Source organism: Megalobrama amblycephala, linkage group LG3, assembly GCF_018812025.1.
Source record: "Megalobrama amblycephala isolate DHTTF-2021 linkage group LG3, ASM1881202v1, whole genome shotgun sequence".
NCBI classification, from domain to species: domain Eukaryota; kingdom Metazoa; phylum Chordata; class Actinopteri; order Cypriniformes; family Xenocyprididae; genus Megalobrama; species Megalobrama amblycephala.
The window spans coordinates 41,038,070-41,059,483 of record NC_063046.1 but is presented as its reverse complement, the minus strand read 5'-3'; the positions used below and the strand labels follow the sequence as shown (position 1 = coordinate 41,059,483).

Here is a 21,414-nt window from a genome sequence, read left to right as displayed (position 1 = left end):
TATCTTTAAAAAACAGCCACTTTGCAAAGTCTGCATTGCATTGTGAGAGATTTTAAATGTTCAAAATGTGAAAATTATATTGAAATGATTTTGTTTGATAAACTTTAGCCTCTCAGATCCAATGTTGGGATCCTTTACAAAGATATCATCTTTAGTTGTATACACACTGGAATAAAATCTTCACAATATATGTGTTGTTGGTGTGTAAATGTGCTGGTCATGTGTTCAAATGTGTCTGTCTAATGTCAGGAAGTTGTGCCAATACAGATTTTTCAGTTCTGAAAGTTACTTTATGTTTTCATCCAATGAACTATTGTATTGCGAAACATCAAAGAAAAAAATTCAAAAATATAATTTAGAGTCACTATGACCCAGAAACACATTCGAAGTTTATGCACTGAAGTAAAAAAAAAAAAAAAAAAAAAAGAAAATGTCACCCTACATTTAAATGATTATATCTCAGCTTGCAGTAAAAACATAATAATATCATTAAAAAGCTGAGGCCTTTCTTTTTCTCTCTCTCAAAACGTGTTATTCTAGGTCAGAATAACTGATGCTGGTACTGTAACTTTTCATGATAAGACCCTGTATATAAGTATAATAAAGCAACATTAAAATGTGTCACATGCAGAAATGCTTTCACTGTAAAATATTGTTAATGTTTTTAAAAAGCCTTTTATGCTCACAGAGGCTGCATAAAAACAGTAAAAACAGAAATATTTTTAATTTTATTACAATTTAAAATAATTTAAAAAATTTAATTTATTCCTGTGATGGCAAAGCTGAATTTTCAGCAGACATTACTCCAGTCTTCAGTATCGCCAGTGAATTTAATGCATTTTTGATGAATAACAATATTAATTTCTTCAAAAAATGAATGAATTTTGTCCAACATTACTTTCATCACTCATCTAATCCAGGCCTCATTAAAGTTACAGCAAAGAAGAAGAAGAAAACAACCTCCTGTGATGACTGACAGACAACCAAATTAGATTAGCATGCCAATCATTCCACTTATAATTTCCCCCTTAACTAACAAAACAAAAGACAAGTGTGTTCAGTAAAGTGGTTATGCTATATTTTGTACCTCCTCTCCCATTACTTTTTGTCCTTGAAAAAGTTTTTTTCTGTCATTTTTGCCACTTTGCTCTGCTTTACTAACATCCACCAGACATGTGATCAGAGAATGACTCAGCTGAAGCAACTCTCTGTGTCAATATGCACCACTAGGTGAGTTAAAACACTGAGATTTCCTGTGTGTTTTAGCAGCCCTGTGTCAACAGCCCTTAATATAAAATGCAGCGTATCTTGCGAGCAGTTTGCTTTGCTTTGTCTGACTGCTGGGTGGTTTAAAGGGCAGGAGGATGTGGTCTAAAAGGGAACAAACAGGTGTAAAAACAGTCCCAAACATGAATGTGAGAATGATGCTATAGCCCAGACTGATAAAATAGCTATCAGATGAACACAAAATATCCAGGGGTAACAAATATATTGATTAAATAGAAACTAACACTCCACATTCATTGAAAAAAGTTTTAAAGGTGCCGAAGAACATGTTTTTAAAAGATGTAATATAAGTCTAAGGTGTCCCCTGAATGTGTCTGTGAAGTTTCAGCTCAAAATACCCCATAGTTTTTTTTTTATTAATTTTTTTAACTGCCTATTTTGGGGCATCATTATAAATGCGCCGATTCAGGGTGTGCGGCCCCTTTAATTCTCGTGCTCCACGCCCCAAGAGCTCGCGCTTGCCTTAAACAACATAAAAAAAAGTTCACACAGCTAATATAACCCTCAAAATGGATCTTTACAAAGTGTTCGTCATGCAGCATGTCTAATCGCGTAAGTATGGTATTTATTTGGATGTTTACATTTGATTCTGAATGAGTTTGATGGTGCTCCGTGCCTAAAGCTAACATTACACACTGTTGGAGAGATTTATAAAGAATGAAGTTGTGTTTATGAATTATACAGACTGCAAGTGTTTAAAAAATGAAAATCTTATCTCTGTGAATACAGTAAGAAACGATGGTAACTTTAACCACATTTAACAGTACATTAGCAACATGCTAAGGAAACATTTAGAAAGACAATTTACAAACACCACTAAAAATCATTGGTTCATGTCAGTTATTATTGCTCCATCTGCCATTTTTCACTATTGTCTTTGCTTGCTTACCTAGTCTGATGATTCAGCTGTGCAGATCCAGACGTTACTGGCTGCCCTTGTCTAATGCCTTTCATATTGTTGTGAACATGGGCTGGCATATGCAAATGTTGGGGGCGTACATATTAATGACCCCGACTGTTACGTAACAGTCGGTGTTATGTTGAGATTCGCCTGTTCTTTGGAGGTCTTTTAAACAAATTAGGTTTATATAAGAAGGAGGAAACAATGGAGTTTGAGACTCACTGTATGTCATTTCCATGTACTGAACTCTTGTTATTCAACTATGCCGAGGTAAATTCAATTTTTGAATCTAGGGCACCTTTAAGCAGTTGAGAGTAGAGCGACACAAACATATGTGTTTGTTTCACTATATTAGTGAAGACAATGCATAGACTTAAGTTGATTTTATATAAGGTTAATAATATTTTCTATTGCCTAACCCAACCCCTACCCCTAAATAAATCACAGAAACATGGGCAAAACATTAGATTTGAATAAAACATGTTTTGGCCGATTATCATTATTATTATTATTTCTTTTTTGGTCGACATCCTATTAAGGCCCTACTATGTAACATCCATTTCTGATGCATTCTGGAAGTAAAATGAGTTGCATACCTGCATTTCATGCTGAGCACTTAAAACATGCTGCATCAATATTATGGTCCTCCAAAGCTATTGTGACAAATTAATTCAAATTCCTACAATATGAGTTTGGCTTAATGTGTTTACATATTTAACCATCTGAATGCTGAGGTTAAGTATCATGTCAGCAATTAGCGTTTCCAGCGATATTACTCTACCAAATGGATCTTTATGCTAATCAACACAAGTGCTTGTGTGTCCGGTGTAAGCTGTTACTAGAGGCCCATTCACTGAGCGATTGTGCAATTCCCGCTCTTGATAAAAACACACAATGATGATATTTGCATAATAGCTTTGCTTGCACCTGCTTCCAGCAGTGTTTTGCTTCCTAGCTAAAGACACACGCGCACAAACAAATACACACGCTGGAATTAAAAACAGCTTCAGAGTGACTCACATACAGGAAAACTGCAGTGAGATGCATAAATAAAGAATGTCTGCTGACATGAAAAGACGTGCATATAGGCACATGCTAATACAGTTACCACCGGCTGAGATATAGATGGTGAAATTCAAAAGACCAGAGTATTCACGCAGCTATAGAATGAAAGAAAACTGTGAGCAAAGAAAAGGAAAAGAGAAAGAAAATGTGAACACAAAGGCTGTGTGTGTCTAAAAGTAGTAAATTATGGTGCAATTTGCTTCTGAGGGGACGAAGCTAATTGATGGAGCCGGAGAAAGAGGAAGTCAGTGAGAGATAGCAATGAGAGACGGGTAAAAGAGATGGACAATCCTGACCCCTGCCATTTAAACCTCCTAATCTACCTCTCACATCTGAAAACACCAGCATAGTCAGAATGTTTACCAGCAAGCTTTCTTTGTAAATCTTGTCAACCATTAGGGCTGGGAAACGCAATCATGCAGAGATGCTTCTGGGAGGGAATTAAACAAAAATCATTCTGATGACATACTTTGGGACGCTGTGCAATGAAACTGATCTGCTGGTTAGTCCAGGTATCCAATCAATCACATCCTCTGTTGAGGAAAAGTCACGTGACTTTTTTGTTGCGCATCGAGGGATTTATTCAGAAAATTTGTTTCAATCGTAGTTTATGTGTGTCTTCTTATCGGATAAAATAATCCAATTCAACAAGAAGTTTTTTTATGCACATTTTTAAAATGTATTTGCATATTGGCATTTTTCTATGCAATATCCTAAAATTTGCATAAAAATAGGTGGATGGAAACATAGCTATTGAGAAACATACAGCGACCAGAGTGGTCTGATTGCAAAACGACTGACTCTTATTAGTACTGACTCCATTTTAGTGAATCAAAAACATGCAGTGCAACCAGTGATGCCCAATTCATGATGAATGAATGACTTTTATGAGTCGGTTCTTTTTGATAATCAAAACACATGAATTGGATTGGGTACTGAATTAATTTCTGAACCTCAAGCTCATACTAAAGATACACATTATGCTATTGCTGTAATCAGTGGTTTCAGCTTTTTTTATTATACAGTTATGGCCAGTTATGGGATTGCACTTATATGCCAAGACTATAAAAAATCTCAGGAAAAATCATTAAAAAGTCTGTGTGAACACTAATTTTGCAAAACAAAAAATGAATTATGCTACACTACCATTCAAAAATATGGGGGTCAGTAAGATTTCTTTTGAAAGCAAGGATGCAATAAACTGATCAAAAGTGACAGTAAAGACAAGTATAACGTTACTAAATATTTCTATTTTAAATAAATGCTGTTCTTTTGAATGTTATATTCATCAAAGAAACCTGAATTTTTTTTTTTTATTATAGTTTCCTAAAATATAAAGCAGCACAACTGTTTTCAACATTGATAATAAATGTTTTTTGAGCAGCAAATCAGCATATTAGAATGATTTCTGAAGGATCGTGTGACACTTTACCAGCTTTGCCATCAAAGGAATTAATTTCATCTTAAAATATCTTAAAACAGAAAATAGATGTTTAAAATTGTAATAATTTTTAAAAATATTACTGTATTTTTTATCAAATAAATGCAGCTTTGGTGATCATAAGATACTTCTTTCAAAAACATAAAATAAATCTTACCAACCTCAAAGTTTTGAAATGTAGTGTATATTTGTTCTTTTAAAATCCAAAAATGGATACATCAAGGTTATGCTTCCAAATATTTCTTCCTAAAAAGTCTAAAAGAATCACTAATGGAACTAATAAGGGACATAAATCTTTAGTTAGAATCGGAAGCAGTATCTTTCAATTCTCTGTGATTCCCATCCTTATCAACCACTGCAGTATTGTCTTTCTAGTGAAGCCAGTTGGCCAAAGATCGTAGCACACCAGACTCCAAACCCAACATCCAACAGACCACTATTATTATCAAAACCTCTAATAATAACAAAACGCACGTATGGTCTATCTACCATAAAGAAAAAAAGCCCTTTGAAAATGATTCCTTTGTTGCGTCCAATCAGGCTTGACAGCTGCCTTTGTAATGGAGACAAGTCAAAACTAACCGCTGCCTCTGTTCATGTGTGATACTACCATCAGTGATACTCAGACTTCTAGAGTTTGTTTTGCTTAGCTATGGCTTGGCTAAAATAGCCCTTTACATCTGTAATCTGGCTTGTGCTTCCTCCAAACCTATACATTTACTGATGGTTTCAAGAGTTTTTTAAGTTTCTGCCAAACTACCCCAGATGTTTATAAAGAAAGACCGCAAGAGAAGCAAAAATAACAGTATTAAAGTGCAAGTCCATACTGTAAGCCAAGCATGCTGTGAGAAAGTGTTTCTGAACAGTCAATGTATTATCGTTTCCCTGGACAGATACAGCATTGCCTTTTAATGCACATATTCTCCAATTGTCAAAATGACACAACGAGAAGGCAATAAATCATAATTATAAATAATGCTTACCATCTGAGAACGACTCTTAGGGCATCCATTAATATCCTCAATCTTCTCATTTGCTGCGGTATCCGGAAAAAGACAGAAATACAGACAAATTCATTTACAAAAGGAAACAAGTTGGCGGATTTCCTTAGTTGTAAGCCTGAAGTGCAGTATGTCCTTTCTGAGTCTGAGCTGGACAGATTTTTGACCCCTAATGTGGAAACTAGATCCTGCTTGAGCAACTGTGTGGCAGGGCCTGCTGGGATGCGACTGCTTTGGGGCTTTCCTCAGGGTGACTGACTGCTCTCCACCCTGCATCCCGGCAGGCCCAGCCACACCTCCACCCCACCACGGCAGCTGAAACAGGGCCGTTCGCTCACTGCTGACAACTGCACACACGGCTACAATGACAGCTACATGCCTGCAGGAATCACTTTACCTCCTGCGCTGTGGGAAAAATGTGTGGGGAATGTGTAAGATGTCAGGTGAGTAAGCATGGAAGACAGACACATCTGAGACGCTCTGACTCTGTGATTACAGGACAACCATTTGGGTGGCCATCTTTGAAATAATTTGTTATTTAATCATTATTATGTTGTTTAATTAGTATTTGATATAAAATACTTAAGCCACATTTAAGAATGCATTGATTTAATTGTTTTAGATATGAAAATAGATAAAAAAAAAAAAAATATATATATATATATATATATATATATATATATATATATATATATATATATATATATTATATCTTTAATATTTATATCTTTAATAATATTCTTTAAGACACATATAATACCATGGTATTTTCCAATTTAATATCACAATTTGTAATAAAAAATAAAAATATATAACATCACATAAACATCACAATGTATGTTTATTTTTAAATATACATAAATTTAATTTTTTAATTTATTCATTATTTTATAATGTTAATTATTATTTTATATAAAATACTTAAGCCACAATTAAGAGTGTATTAATTTCATTGCATGATATCAAAATTCGATATAAAAAATATCAAGAAGGCATCTGCAAACAAATTCTAGACCTCTAAATTTCTTTAAAACATTTTTTTTTTTTTTTTTTTTACATATACCATGATATTCTTTGAAGTAACATGTAAATACCATGGTATTTATTATTTGGCTTCAATATGACAATTTGAAATAAAAACTATATAACATCAAATAAGCATCACAGTTGCCATGTATTCTAAATAATTTGTTATTTAATCACTATTTACATACATGCATACACTCTATATGTATCATATATGATATCAAAGTGGCACCTGCAAACAAATTCTAGACTTCAGAATTCATTTCTGAATAGCTTATCTTTATCTCATATCTTTCTTTAAAATAAATGACATCTGATGATTCTATATGGGGCTCCTGTAACTTGGCATGAGTTATTTAAATATCTTTTATCTTTTTCTATTGTCACCACTCCAGACATTTTCTTATTTTAAAATTTCCTTTTGAAACTTTTGGCCATCAGCTCCCTTTAATATAAAAAAGTAAATATGTGAAGCATGTGACTGGTTGCCTGCAGTATTTGTGTCTGTCAGACCGGACCGGTCAGGTTTCAGCTTCAATCGGCCAGTGTGTCATATTCCCTTGAGATATAGAAAACACAAGAGGACAAAGTGGGATGTCCACAATGATGAGTCATATAACACCGCTTTACCCCAGAACACTGTACTTTCTGCTGTTAAGTAACCAAATGCTTTCCTGTTCTTACAAAACATTTTTGGAGGACAGAGGTAAAGAAAAACTCTATTTTTGTGTGTCCATGGGAAGAACTGCAGGGATCAGTTTTCCAACTGAGCACTAGGAAGTATGTAAATAGTATTAAAGCATTAAAAACTCCTATTACAATTGGGTGGATCTACTGCGATAATAAGTAGTCTGCCATGACAGATTTAACAAACTTAAAATATTAGTGACCGAAAGGTAAAAGCATTGCTAATTCAGACTGTTTTGAAGAATACAAAGACAATAAATAAATAATAGTTTGAAATGTATTAAATGTTAGTGAAAAATGCATGTTTTTTAAAAAAAGAATTAACTATAAATGCATAAATATATAATACATCACAAATTATGTATTAATATTACTCTGTGATCTTTTTTAATAATTTGATCATGTAATAATCCAATATTATCTTATTTTAGTCTAATAAATCGATACACTGAGCACAATGTGATCAAAATAAATAAATAAAAGAAGCAAACCATCATCCTTTATAATATTTTATAATGTATTCCTAATGTAGTTTAATAAATCCAATATTTTTGGTCTAATGAATGCATGCTGAGAGTACTGTTTAAATATAAATGCATAAACATATAAAATGTCACATATTATTTATTTATAATACTCTTTGATGTATTTATTTTTAATAATTAGACTATGTAACAATGCATTAAGCCTATTATATCTAATCTAGATCGAATTTACAATAAATAAATAAATAGGCCAACTAAAAATCATTTTAAAAAGTAGGGTAATTATTAGTGAGTAAATTATATAATTTTATATACTTAAAAAAATTACTAAAATCTTGCACAGAAAATCTTTGATCAATTATTTTTGCCTGTTAGAGAGAGAGTGAATCGCTCACCGATAACCTGGATGATCTCAGCCAGCAGCACGCCGTCGCTCACATCCTGCTGCAGGTCTTTAATCAGGCGCTTGTGTCCCGATTTGGCCAAGTAGTGATTTGCCCAGTCCGTGTAGATCTGTCAAAACGAGAGAGGAGAAACCTCGCTTATAAATCCAACCATCAAAAAAAGTTACAAACAACTTGTATTCACGACATAGCCTACACGTAACCGCGGCTCCGCGAAGACTGAGCGCAGCGTCTCTCCGGCTCCGCGCTCTATTCAAATCAACTCCATTGTGCCTTATTCAAGTTATTCAGCACTAATAATGCTCGAATTCTCCCGTCTGACATCACAGAAAAGCCCCTTCACTGGAGCAGGAGGAGGGAGACCCCGAGGGAGCTTAAATTAAACCTCTGAATGGGTTTGAAAGGAGTCATGTGTTGTTTGCTGTCCAAAAACATTCCCGCGTCCCGTCACAAGTTAGGCAAAGCGGAAAACACGTAGTGCGACGAGCATTAAAACGCACAGAGATGCCCAAAATATCACGTTTGTGTGGAAAATAAAGGAAAAGCTTACATGGAACATGTCTTTAATTGTTGTTAACATGTTCTTTTAGGTGTGTGAATGTTTTTTTTTTTAACACTTCAACATCACAATTTTCAATCAACTAATAATAATAGGCTATATTACAACATCACATAAACAACACAATTTACAGTAGGCAAGTTAAATGTTTCAGGGAGTTGTTTTATTGTTAGATGTGGTGCAGGCTTTACACACAATCAAAGGCCTGGCAGAAGTCAAACATATTTGTGTGGGCTTGAAGAGCTTGTGTGGTGTGTTTCATGAGTAAATAAAGACTGGTGGTATTACTGCAGTGTTACTCATGTGAGGAATCAGCTTCCTAGATGGGAAATAACAGGTGCACCCTTAGTCCCTGTACCATCAAAATAAACACTCTCCCTCGAATCGCTCTCGCTAGAGTCATTTCTACTTAAAACAGCACGCAAAGCCCATATAATTACGGGGAGCGATGACTAAAGTCAATGGAGAAATGTACATATCTAGCTCATGCTTTGAAGTTTTGTGGGCTAAGTGAGTCAGATGTAATTAAAGGTGAGGTGAAGACAGTGAAGTGAAGGTAAGGGTAAACATGCCTCCAAGAAACAAAAGAGATGAGGAAATTACAGATGACACTTGTCTGTCAGATTGAACCAGGTCACCACCATGTAAACAAGCTTTTCATGCCAAAAGAAATGAGTACCAGTATTGAATCTAGTTCATCTGATAATGATTCCTTTGGCATTAAGACTATGTTAACATATGATGTATTAAAGCTGCAGTATAATTTTTGTTTCACTGGCTGAAAGGACAGTGGTCTTGGATCTTGGCATGTAATTCATAATCACACTAAATCAAAAGTGTTCAGTTCCTGATTCCATTGTATTCTTTCTCAGGCATATTTCTTTCACATTATTAATTTATTTCACAACTGAAAATATCTAATTACAGTACTAAACACCTTTTCTTAGCCACTGATATGACTGGAATCTTCAGCGTGATTTTGACCATATTTGCGAAAAATATGCAATGAGTTAAAGAAATGAATGTGTAAAAATGATTTTGAACATGCACAACCAGTCAAAAGTTTTTGTGGGCAGTAAGATATATATATATATATATATATATATATATATATATATATATTTTTTTTTTTTTTTTTTTTTTTTAAGAAATTAATACTTTTATTCAACAAGGATGAATGTTAAAAAAAAATTCTACTTCAACTTGATGCTTTCTTGTTTCTTTATGGTTTCCACAAAAATATTAAGCAGCATGACTTTTAACTGATAATATTAAAGGGATAGTTCACCCAAAAATTTAAATTTGATCTTTGATGTTTATCTGCTTACCCCCAGGTGACTTTGTTTCTACAGTAGAACACAAATGATGATTTTTAACTCCAACCATTACAGTCTGTCAGTCATATAATGCATGTCAGTGGGAACTTCATCTATAAGACTAAAAATAAACATGCAGACAAATCCAAATTAAACCCTGAGGCTCGTGACGACACATTGATGTCCTAAAACTGAACAGTATTTATATCATTTTTTACCTCTAAAACACCACTATGTCCAACTGCCCTCCACATCCGGTTAGTGAGGTCTGAACGCGCTCTGACAACGGAAGTGATGTCTCGCACTCATTGAAGTAAAGCACGAGACATCGCTTCCATCATCAGAACATGTTTTTTTTTACCTTACTAACTGGATGTGCAGGGCAGTTGGACATAGTGGTGTATTAGAGGTAAAAAATTATATAAATGCTGTTCGGTTTCTCGCACAAACCGATCGTTTCATGTCTTAGGACATCAATGTGTCATCACGAGCCGCAGGGTTTCATTTGGATTTGTCTGTGCGTGTTTTTTTTTTACTCTTATAGATGGTGTTCCCATTGACATGCATTATATGACTGACAGACGGCAACGGGAGTAAGGGATATAGCAGATAAACATAAAATTTTCAATTTTGGGTGAACTATCCCTTTAACAGATGTTTCTTATGCAGCAAATCAGCATATTAGAATGATTTCTGAATTTACATTTATTTACATAAATTACATTTTAAAATATATTGAAAAAGAAAACACTTGGTTGGTGAGCAGAACATTTTAATTAAAAAATTAAAAATCTTACCGACCCAAAAGTATGCATTTTCCTCTATAGTGCAAGTCATTCTCGATTACTAAGAAACCTCCACATACTGTATGCCATCTGAATCAGCACTTATGATGACATTCATGCTGTGAAATAGACTGACCTTTATATTCACTGAGTCACTGAGGCAGGACACTTCAGTCCCACTGATTTAAGAATACTGAGTCAATCCCACACACACAAAAGCAGCACTTAGAAAATCTTCCCCACACAAATCCTGCTTTGTTGTGTGAACATCAAACTAGCATCTATTATTTCTGCACTCTTTTAAGGCTGTTGCTTTGTCCAGTCCACTGTTGACCCGAGTATGAGCTGTTCAACGAGTTCAGACGTGCCTGCGGGGTGGTTTGTCACAGAATAACTCTGGTGCAGGTGAACAGGTGGCTCTTGCACGCATTTGCTGATGAGTGTGTTTAACTACCTGTGTGAGTAAGACGGGGAATATCAAACGGGGGTTCCTGAGTGTGGTAAGTTTTCAACAATTTACTCACAGCTGTCACTTGGACTCAAAGCGGGGACGTAGAACACTGTTCAACTACAAAGGCTCTCATGTCAAACACTAATAACAGGGCGGCCCGTGTTAGTCACAGACACAGAATTGTTCCCGCAGGCACGACAGGCAGAAGCTACAGAGCTTACATTCAGGTTCACGAGAGAGGCCTTTAAATAATACGCTACTTTAAAGTAATTATGATTGATCATTTACTGAGGTGAATGTTAGGTCAGATAACTGCCCTGCTAACAGCTTAGACCAGCATGCATTTCAATAATGATCTTGGCTGTATGGTTTGCTACTACTTGTGGACACTACAATTCAAAAGATTTTATTTAATTATTTAAAAATATATTCAGCAAGGATGAGTATACATTTATCAAAATGACATTTAAGATTTCTATTTCAAATACTAAATGCTGTTCTTGTGAAGGTTCAAAGAATTCTGACAAAATATCATCACAGTTTACACAAACATATTAAGCAGCACAACTGTTTTCAACACTGACATTAATAATAAATGTTGTTTGAGCAGCAAATCAGCATATTGGAGTAATTTCTTAAGGATCATGTGACACTGAAGACTGGAGTAATGATGCTGAAAATTCAGCTTTGCATCATACGAATATATTACAATAAAATATCAAAATAGTAAAAAGTTATTTTAAATTGTAATAATGTAAATGCATAATAAACAAAAAAAAACGAAAAAAAAAAAAACTAAACTTTTGAATGGTAGTGTATGCTGTTCAGCAAAATCTTTCATATTTTAAAACATTTTAGAAACAGCATTTGAAAAATCAATAAATAAATTAGCTGAATTATGAATAATACCTTCAAAACATGCATTTTCTATCTGATCTGACCCCTAAACATTACTTTCATCTGTAAAATCCAATATTTTCTTGTTGATTCAATCCTATCGGGTAGTTTTACTGGAGGATTTACTTGATGTTAAAGACAATTATTTGTTTTTCTTTTGAATAACATATCAATGAGACCAGAAAGACTTACTATTAGTATAATATTTAAGTAAATATACCATTGAAATGATATAGAACTTGACCAGTCGAGTGAATATACTTTGTGCTTTTAATATTCCACTGACCTGGCTGAAATGTATTAATTTTAGGTGCAACCTCTATTCCTAAAATTAAAGCTAATCTTAACCTCAATCAGCCGCAAACATCTTAAAAGAACTTCAGCTCAGCTTGCAGTAAATTGCGCAGTAAGTCTGGACAGTATCTACCTGCTGCATGAGTGTAAATATATCCCCTGCTGACTGCCTACAGATATCAGCAGGAATGGTCTGCTCTCCACAGCAGTGAGGTCTTACCGTTTTGTAGTGATCGCAGGACGACCTGCTGTGGCGTCTCTCTGGGATGTACATTCTCACGTTCAGAACCATTATGCTTTCACAGGTGAAGCACACTCATAAACACTGAAAAGCCCAGAGACGCCCTGCGACATTCACGGCTGTAATCAAGTCAGTGATGTGTGTGTGTGTGTGTGTGTGTGTGGGGGGGGGGATAATTTTAGCTGTGAAATGCATTCTGGAGCATCGTCAAGAGACTATTGCTTAAGATATACCTCTCTTTATGTGTCACACTAAGTGTCAAATGCTGAGGTAGAGACATCTCAGATTTTTACTGCTTCAAAAAAAACAAAAAACAAAAAAAACATTCCAGTTAAAATTTAATATAAACACACCTTTGAATGGGAACATAGCTATGGTAACCAAGATTAATGCTTATTTTTCAGCTTCAGTCACTAAAGACACATCTAGCTGATGCTGGTCTCTAAAGGTTTACTGTTATCAAGTCTTTTTCACACACACATACAGAATGTACAGGGAGTGCAGAATTATTAGGCAAGTTGATTTTTTGATCATATTTTTTTTCCAAGTACATTTTACCAATTCCAATCCACATCAATCATAATAACTACTATTAATATTGTTTTTAATCATTTATAAGTGATGCATAATAGTTCATGAAGGCTGGAAATGAAAAATGCCTTATATTCAGGTGTGCAGAATTATTAGGCAGGTTTTCTTTTACAGGCCAAATGAGCCAAAAAAGAGATTTAACTCAGACTGAAAAGTCAAAAATGATTAAATACTCATGAGAAGGACGCAATACTAATGCAATACTAGAAATTGCAAAGTTAAAGCATGACCAATGGACAGCAAAACGCTCATTGGGTCAGCGGGGTCATACAAAAACAGGTGGAAAAGAAAAGACGCATGTTAACTGCAAAAGAATGAAGAATTAAGGTGAAGAATTAAGTGTGAAACCATCAGGAACCCTTTAGTCTCCAGCGCCACCATTTTCCAGAACTGCAACCTACCTGGAGTCTCCAGAAGTGTGAGGTGTCAGGATCTCAGAGACTTAGGTTAGCTAAAGAATCCTAAAAAATGACCCGCTCTTAATAAAAATCACAAGCTGAAGTGTTATAAAATACATGAAGACTGGGTTTTTATAGGGCTTATAGACAGACAGATTGAGAGTGACTCTTGAAGGACCAGCACCACATCCTCTTGTACCACTGTTTGAAGAATTTATCTTCCAGAATCTGGCAGTAAGGTGTGGGAGTTCACTTTTAGTCCATCTCTTATCCTGAAATGTCCGTCTTGCAGATATGGACTAAAAATGATCTTCTAAAACTTACTGTCAGATTTTGGAAGATGAATTCTTCAAACAGTGGTACAAGAGGATGTGGTGCTGGTCCATCAGGAGTCACTCTCAAGCTGTCTGTCTATAAGGCCTATAAAAACCCAGTCTTAATGTATTTTATAACACTTCAGCTTGTGATTTTTATTAAGAGCGGGTCATTTTTTAGGATTCTTTAGCTAACCTAAGTCTCTGAGATCCTGACACCTCACACTTCTGGAGACTCCAGGTAGGTTGCAGTTCTGGAAAATGGTGGCGCTGGAGACTAAAGGGTTCCTGATGGTTTCACACTTAATTCTTCACCTTAATTCTTCATTCTTTTGCAGTTAACATGCGTCTTTTCTTTTCCACCTGTTTTTGTATGACCCCGCTGACCCAATGAGCGTTTTGCTGTCCATTGGTCATGCTTTAACTTTGCAATTTCTAGTATTGCATTAGTATTGCGTCCTTCTCATGAGTATTTAATCATTTTTGACTTTTCAGTCTGAGTTAAATCTCTTTTTTGGCTCATTTGGCCTGTAAAAGAAAACCTGCCTAATAATTCTGCACACCTGAATAATAGGCGTTTTTCATTTCCAGCCTTCATGAACTATTATGTATCACTTATAAATGATTAAAAACAATATTAATGGTAGTTATTAAGATTGATGTGGATTGGAATTGGTAAAATGTACTTGGAAAAAAAATATGATCAGAAAATCAACTTGCCTAATAATTCTGCACTCCCTGTATATGTACACAAACATATGCAAACACACATGCACATCAGCTCCACATGCACAGAGAAAAACAGAGTATGTGGGAGGTCTGGTGGCTACTCGAGAGGTGGTGACAACAACCAAGAATGTGTGTTGGGGTGGTGAGAAGGGTGACGGATGGTCCACAACCCCCTTCTGCACCACATCCCCCCTCAAAACCAAACATAACGCTCAACAAGATTCAAAGGCAAAGATCCTGCCAAGTGCTAGATCATACAAGACCTTCGAATCAAGACCTGCAAAGTTTACACAAACACACGCATGCAACTCACTCATTAAATATAAATAGATTGACCAGCAACCCATTCTCACATTCATAAATGTTGGTCTTCATCTTAAGTCTAAAAATTTAAATTATGTAATCAATTACTCAACCTCATGTCATTCCAAACCTGAGAGATTTTCGTTAATCTTTGGAACACAATGTATTTTTAATGTATTTTCATCTCAAATTTTAAAATCTGAGATGTTTCTTTCCCTTCACTGACAGTTCATGCAACTACCAGTTTGATGCTTCAAAAAGTTCATAAAGAGATCGTAAAACTAATGAATTGAATTGAGCTGTTATTTGATAAAATTGAATTTAGGCTATTATTCACATATAAACATTGATCAGCAAACATAAACAGAAGCTCAACCGCACCTTGACGTGCAAGAACGAACCTCATTGGTCCTTGCGGAAGTTCAAACATGCTGCATAACACACAAGAATGAACCTCATTGGTTCTTGCAGAAGCTCAAACGTGCTGCATAACACACAAGAATAAACCTCATTGGTCCTTGCGGAAGCTCAAACGTGCTGCGTAACATAAGATTGAAGCTCATTGGTTCTCGCAGAAGCTCAAACGTGCTGCGTAACACACAAGAATGAAACTCATTGGTTCTTGTGGAAGCTCAAACATACTGCGTAACACACAAGAATGAACCTCATTGGTTCTCGCAGAAGCTCAAACGTGCTGCGTAACACATAAGATTGAAGCTCATTGGTTCTCGCAGAAGCTCAAACGTGCTGCGTAACACACAAGAATGAAACTCATTGGTTCTTGCAGAAGCTCAAATGTGCTGCGTAACACACAATAATGCAACTCATTGGTTCTTGTGTAAGCTCAAATGTACTGCGTAACACACAAGAATAAACCTCATTGGTTCTCGCAGAAGTTCAAACATGCTGCATAACACACAAGAATGAACCTCATTGGTTCTTGCAGAAGCTCAAACGTGCTGCATAACACACAAGAATAAACCTCATTGGTCCTTGCGGAAGCTCAAACGTGCTGCGTAACATAAGATTGAAGCTCATTGGTTCTCGCAGAAGCTCAAACGTGCTGCGTAACACACAAGAATGAAACTCATTGGTTCTTGCAGAAGCTCAAACGTGCTGCATAACACACAAGAATAAACCTCATTGGTCCTTGCGGAAGCTCAAACGTGCTGCGTAACATAAGATTGAAGCTCATTGGTTCTCGCAGAAGCTCAAACGTGCTGCGTAACACACAAGAATGAAACTCATTGGTTCTTGTGTAAGCTCAAACATACTGCGTAACACACAAGAATGAACCTCATTGGTTCTCGCAGAAGCTCAAACGTGCTGCGTAACACATAAGATTGAAGCTCATTGGTTCTCGCAGAAGCTCAAACGTGCTGCGTAACACACAAGAATGAAACTCATTGGTTCTTGCAGAAGCTCAAATGTGCTGCGTAACACACAATAATGAAACTCATTGGTTCTTGTGTAAGCTCAAATGTACTGCGTAACACACAAGAATGAACCTCATTGGTTCTCGCAGAAGCTCAAATGTGCTGCGTAACACACAAGAATGAACCTCATTGGTTCTTGCAGAAGCTCAAATGTGCTGCGTAACACACAAGAATGAAACTCATTGGTTCTTGCAGAAGCTCAAACGTGCTGCGTAACACACAAGAATGAACCTCATTGGTTCTCGCAGAAGCTCAAATGTGCTGCGTAACACACAAGAATGAACCTCATTGGTTCTTGCAGAAGCTCAAACGTGCTGCGTAACACACAAGAATGAACCTCATTGGTTCTTGCAGAAGCGCAAACGTACTGCGTAACACACAAGAATGAACCTCATTGGTTCTTGCAGAAGCGCAAACGTACTGCGTAACACACAAGAATGAACCTCATTGGTTCTTGCAGAAGCTCAAATGTGCTGCGTAACACACAAGAATGAACCTCATTGGTTCTTGCAGAAGCGCAAACGTACTGCGTAACACACAAGAATGAACCTCATTGGTTCTTGCAGAAGCGCAAACGTACTGCGTAACACACAAGAATGAACCTCATTGGTTCTTGTGGAAGCTTAAATGTGCTGCGTAACACACAAGAATGAACCTCATTGGTTCTTGCAGAAGCGCAAACGTACTGCGTAACACACAAGAATGAACCTCATTGGTTCTCGCAGAAGCTCAAATGTGCTGCGTAACACACAAGAATGAACCTCATTGGTTCTCGCAGAAGCTCAAATGTGCTGCGTAACACACAAGAATGAACCTCATTGGTTCTTGTGGAAGCTCAAACGTGCTGCGTAACACATAAGATTGAAGCTCATTGGTTCTCGCATGTCAAGCAAACATGCTTGAGCTTCTGTTTACAACAACTGATTGGTGAGCTGATGAATGTTTATATGTGAGTAAAAGCCTAAATTAGTTCATCATATAAAGCGATCGAATCGCTTCAGAAAATGTAGATGGAACTGTTCAATTCATATGAATTCATATTAGTTTTACGATCTCTTTATGAACTTTCTGAAGAGTTTAAGTGTCATTTGTGTAGCTGTCAATGGAGGGACAGAAATCTCTCAGAATCTCTTCATTTGTGATCTGAAGATGCACAAAAGTCTTACAGGTTTGGAATGACATGAGGGCGAGTAAATGACAGAATTTTCATTTTTGGGTGAACTAACCCTTTAAGAACAGCATTAAGTAGATATGATCTCGTACAAAATCCCTTTTACCCTATAGTAAAATACGAAGTTAAGCCACTCTTCTCTCCTGCCATCTGTGTTGTGTCAGTCTGGTTCTGATCTGGTCCAGCAGTGGTGTAAAGTGAGTAATTCTCCTCTGGAGTGTCTTGATTAGAGCTCTAATCTAATAACACACACGGCCAGACACACAGATCACAGATGCTTCATTTATTTATGCTACTCTACTCTAACCGGCCTACAAATTCAATTTCTAAAGCAAATGTATTCTTTCCTTCAGCTGAGCTTTCCGGGTCATTCCAACTTGACCTTATTGTTCATTATCTTGCAGTAAAGAGGCTCCACTTGCTGATGTACCAGTAGATCTTGCTATTTCATCAAGAGCTATCTATCTGAAATCCTTATATCCTTGATTATTCTTAAATAAAATTAAATACAATCGTTCAAAATTTTGGGAGCAGTAACCCAGCTTATAAAAATATATTCTAAGAACATCTGCTACAGTAATTAAGTTATAGAAACGTTATTTCTGAATGTTCTCCAGAATGTTCAAAACATCTAGTTTTTTAATTGTTTTTCTTGTTTTTGCAAAGGTTAGGAAAAACATTAAGGAAACAATCCATTTTGACATTTTACAAATGCACAAGAGGCTCCTTTTAAAAACATCAAATCATCTTAATAATGCCAAACTTTTGAACATTATTATTATTCTTTTTCTTTCCAAGTGCCAGTGACAAATTTTGTGATGAATTGTTTCAGGACATTTTGGCCAGATCACAAACATGATTAAGTTATTTATCAGTTCTACTAAAATACATGTATTCTATGTAATAATTCAAGATACATGGTGAAATAATGATCTGCTTTCCTGATAGCTGCCCAGTGGATTGGAGGACACATAAAGACCTCTGTGGTTCATGAAGGTGAGGTGTGGACAGTAGTGAAAGTGATTGATTCTTGCGGTCAAGGGGAGTCAAGCTGAGGTGGAGAGCGTAATCAATTATGACATCATGGTAACAGAGAGCGCCCCCTTTCATTTGGCTGATGCGCATGCATTAAATACATCATTTGAAGTGGAAATGCTTACTGTAATCAGAATAAATAAAAATATAGATTGTCTAAATCTTGACCTCTCCCTATACTGTATTTTCCTCTCAGTTATACTGTACTGCACAATAAAGACAAAAAAGCAATAAAAATGGACAAATGATAGTAAATTAAATTAAATTTAAAAAATAGCCTTCACAAGTGGATTTTGTATTACATTGTGGTCAGAGGTTTGATGCCGCATATTAATCACATGTTGTTGTGTGTCAGTTGTGTATAAAGCTGTTAAAGTACAAAGCAATGTTAGGCTTTATCCAGAACTAGGACAGTCATTGTTACTAAGCTGAATAGATCTATTACCCAAGGCAGATGGAAAACCGCTCAGGAGAGATGTTCTATGGGAAAATAATATCCACCTCTTTGCTTCTGTACTGCTTATTAGCATTGTGTTAATGGGGTCCTAAATGCTTTTTTTACATTTTAAAACTTCCTCTGTAATGTTGCATAATGTTGCAGTTTGAGCATGAAAAAAAGTTACAAAGTCATCTGGCCTGGTTGAGTTGAGTCAAAGTCCCTTTCAAGGAAAGTCTGTTCACTCGGTGGCCATATTTGTAACGCCTCCGGGCAGCTATGGGGGAATCCTGAAATCTCAAAAACTGTTTGGCGAACTCACAATTAAATAACATATTTCAAATCAGCAACAAAATCTGACATTAATTTTCCCATAAATGTTGTTTATTATACTCAAATACCGCTAAAAAAAGCTTATTTTTTTTCAGGCTAGACGAGCCAATGCGCATATGCAGTCCTAAGCACGAGTCTCAGGTTTCTATGGGAACCGGAGTCCTCTAACCTCAGCTGCAGTGACGCAATCATTTTATCGATCAGCGATTGGCTCTTTTACTTAGAAGGCGGGACGTTTTCCACCATATTGCGCATTGCAGTTTCTCCCATTCATAACTAATAGGAGTGAACCGTATTTCTATATCTATAGTCTTTGGTTGAGTTAGTGTGTTGAAACTCGCTGTTATGGTAAGGGGCGTGACATTCACAAAACACACTGGAAGCGGTTGATCAATCACAACACACTGGTCCAGTCGACCAATCAGAGCACAATGTGCTTTTTGGAAGGAGGAGCTTCATAGAGACTAGACTTAAAGGAACTAAACAGTGTTACTGACAGACTGGGAAGAGAGGTGCTGCAACAATGTAAAATATGTGAAAATGATGATTTCTGAACATTCAAGCATGAAAACTTATTCTAGTAGACCCCAAAAACAAAATCATGACTTTGAAAAAAAATATAATAGGTCCTCTTGAAAATCTGCTAGATTATTCAGAAGTGCATATTATTCAAAATAGTTGTGTGATTAAAACAAGAGAATGTGAAATAGACCAAAATAATCATATATTTACAGTTAAATAAGAAACACACACAGGGTCAAACAGATAGGATACGGCCATGATCACAGATCTTTTTCCCCCTAAATGATCAGAAAGAAACTGCACAATTAAAGCTTCTCATTCAGACAGACAGGGAAAATAAAGAAACACACACTATTATAAACTGAGCACCCAAGACAAAGAAGCACAGTCCATTTACCCACATGACAACTCAAAAAGACGTATTTCATCAAATTTAGTCACACACACTGGATGCTTTTGTAAATGCTACAAAAGGTCTGTCCTTAGTTTTCTCATGCCCCGCTCTCTGCATCTCTGCCGTGACCCCGAAACCGTAATTATACTCCCTGCGTGACCTAAAAGTGCCCTGCTTTTAAGTGTTTTCCCTCAGCCTGTGATCAGATTTCGGCATAGTTAAATTAGCCATCCTCTCACCCATCAGGGAAAGGAAACCTCAATTCCTGGAGGAGAATGGACCATTTTAGACAGTTACCACACAAAAGCATGAAGATGACAGAGGAAAAAGACATGCCTCTCAGTCAGAGAGATGGCAGAAATAAAAGCTGCCCAATTTTAAGTTTCTAACCTCTACTAGGCAACATAAATAATCATATTAGTGTTTTAAAAATGACATGCAATAGATTGTTAGCACAGTCATAAAAGCTGGATGGTAACCTTAATTTATACTAGTGATGTGTGATTCCCACACAAATACTTTGAACAATTCTTTTTAGGGGTGCAAGTCACATTATTTCATTTCAGCAAAACAATCTTGTTTGTATCGGCTAATGTTGGATATTTAAAGGATTAGTTCACTTTTCAGATTAAAATTTCCTGATAATTTACTCACACCCATGTCATCCAAGATGTTCATGTCTTTCTTTCTTCAGGTGAAAAGAAATTAAGGTTTTTGATGAAAACATTCCAGGATTTTTCTCCATATAGTGGACTTCAATGGAGCCCAAAGGTTGAAGGTCAAAATTACAGTTTACAGCGATCCCAGGCGAGAAATAAGGGTCTTATCTAGAGAAACCATTCCTCATTTTCTAAAAAAAAAATTAAAAATGTATACGTTTTAACCATAAATGCTCATCTTGAACTAGCTCTC

The 21,414-nt window shown here is 36.1% G+C and overlaps 1 protein-coding gene across 1 annotated transcript in view; it reads right to left on the bottom strand.

Annotated features, from left to right (window-relative positions):
• nav2a (neuron navigator 2a) overlaps positions 1-21,414 on the bottom strand; it is a 117,523-nt gene that overhangs the window by 77,259 nt on the left and 18,850 nt on the right. The window contains 2 exon segments of the mRNA XM_048185425.1: positions 5,678-5,730; positions 8,289-8,406. Of these exon segments, the coding sequence (XP_048041382.1) occupies positions 5,678-5,730; positions 8,289-8,406 (171 nt within the window).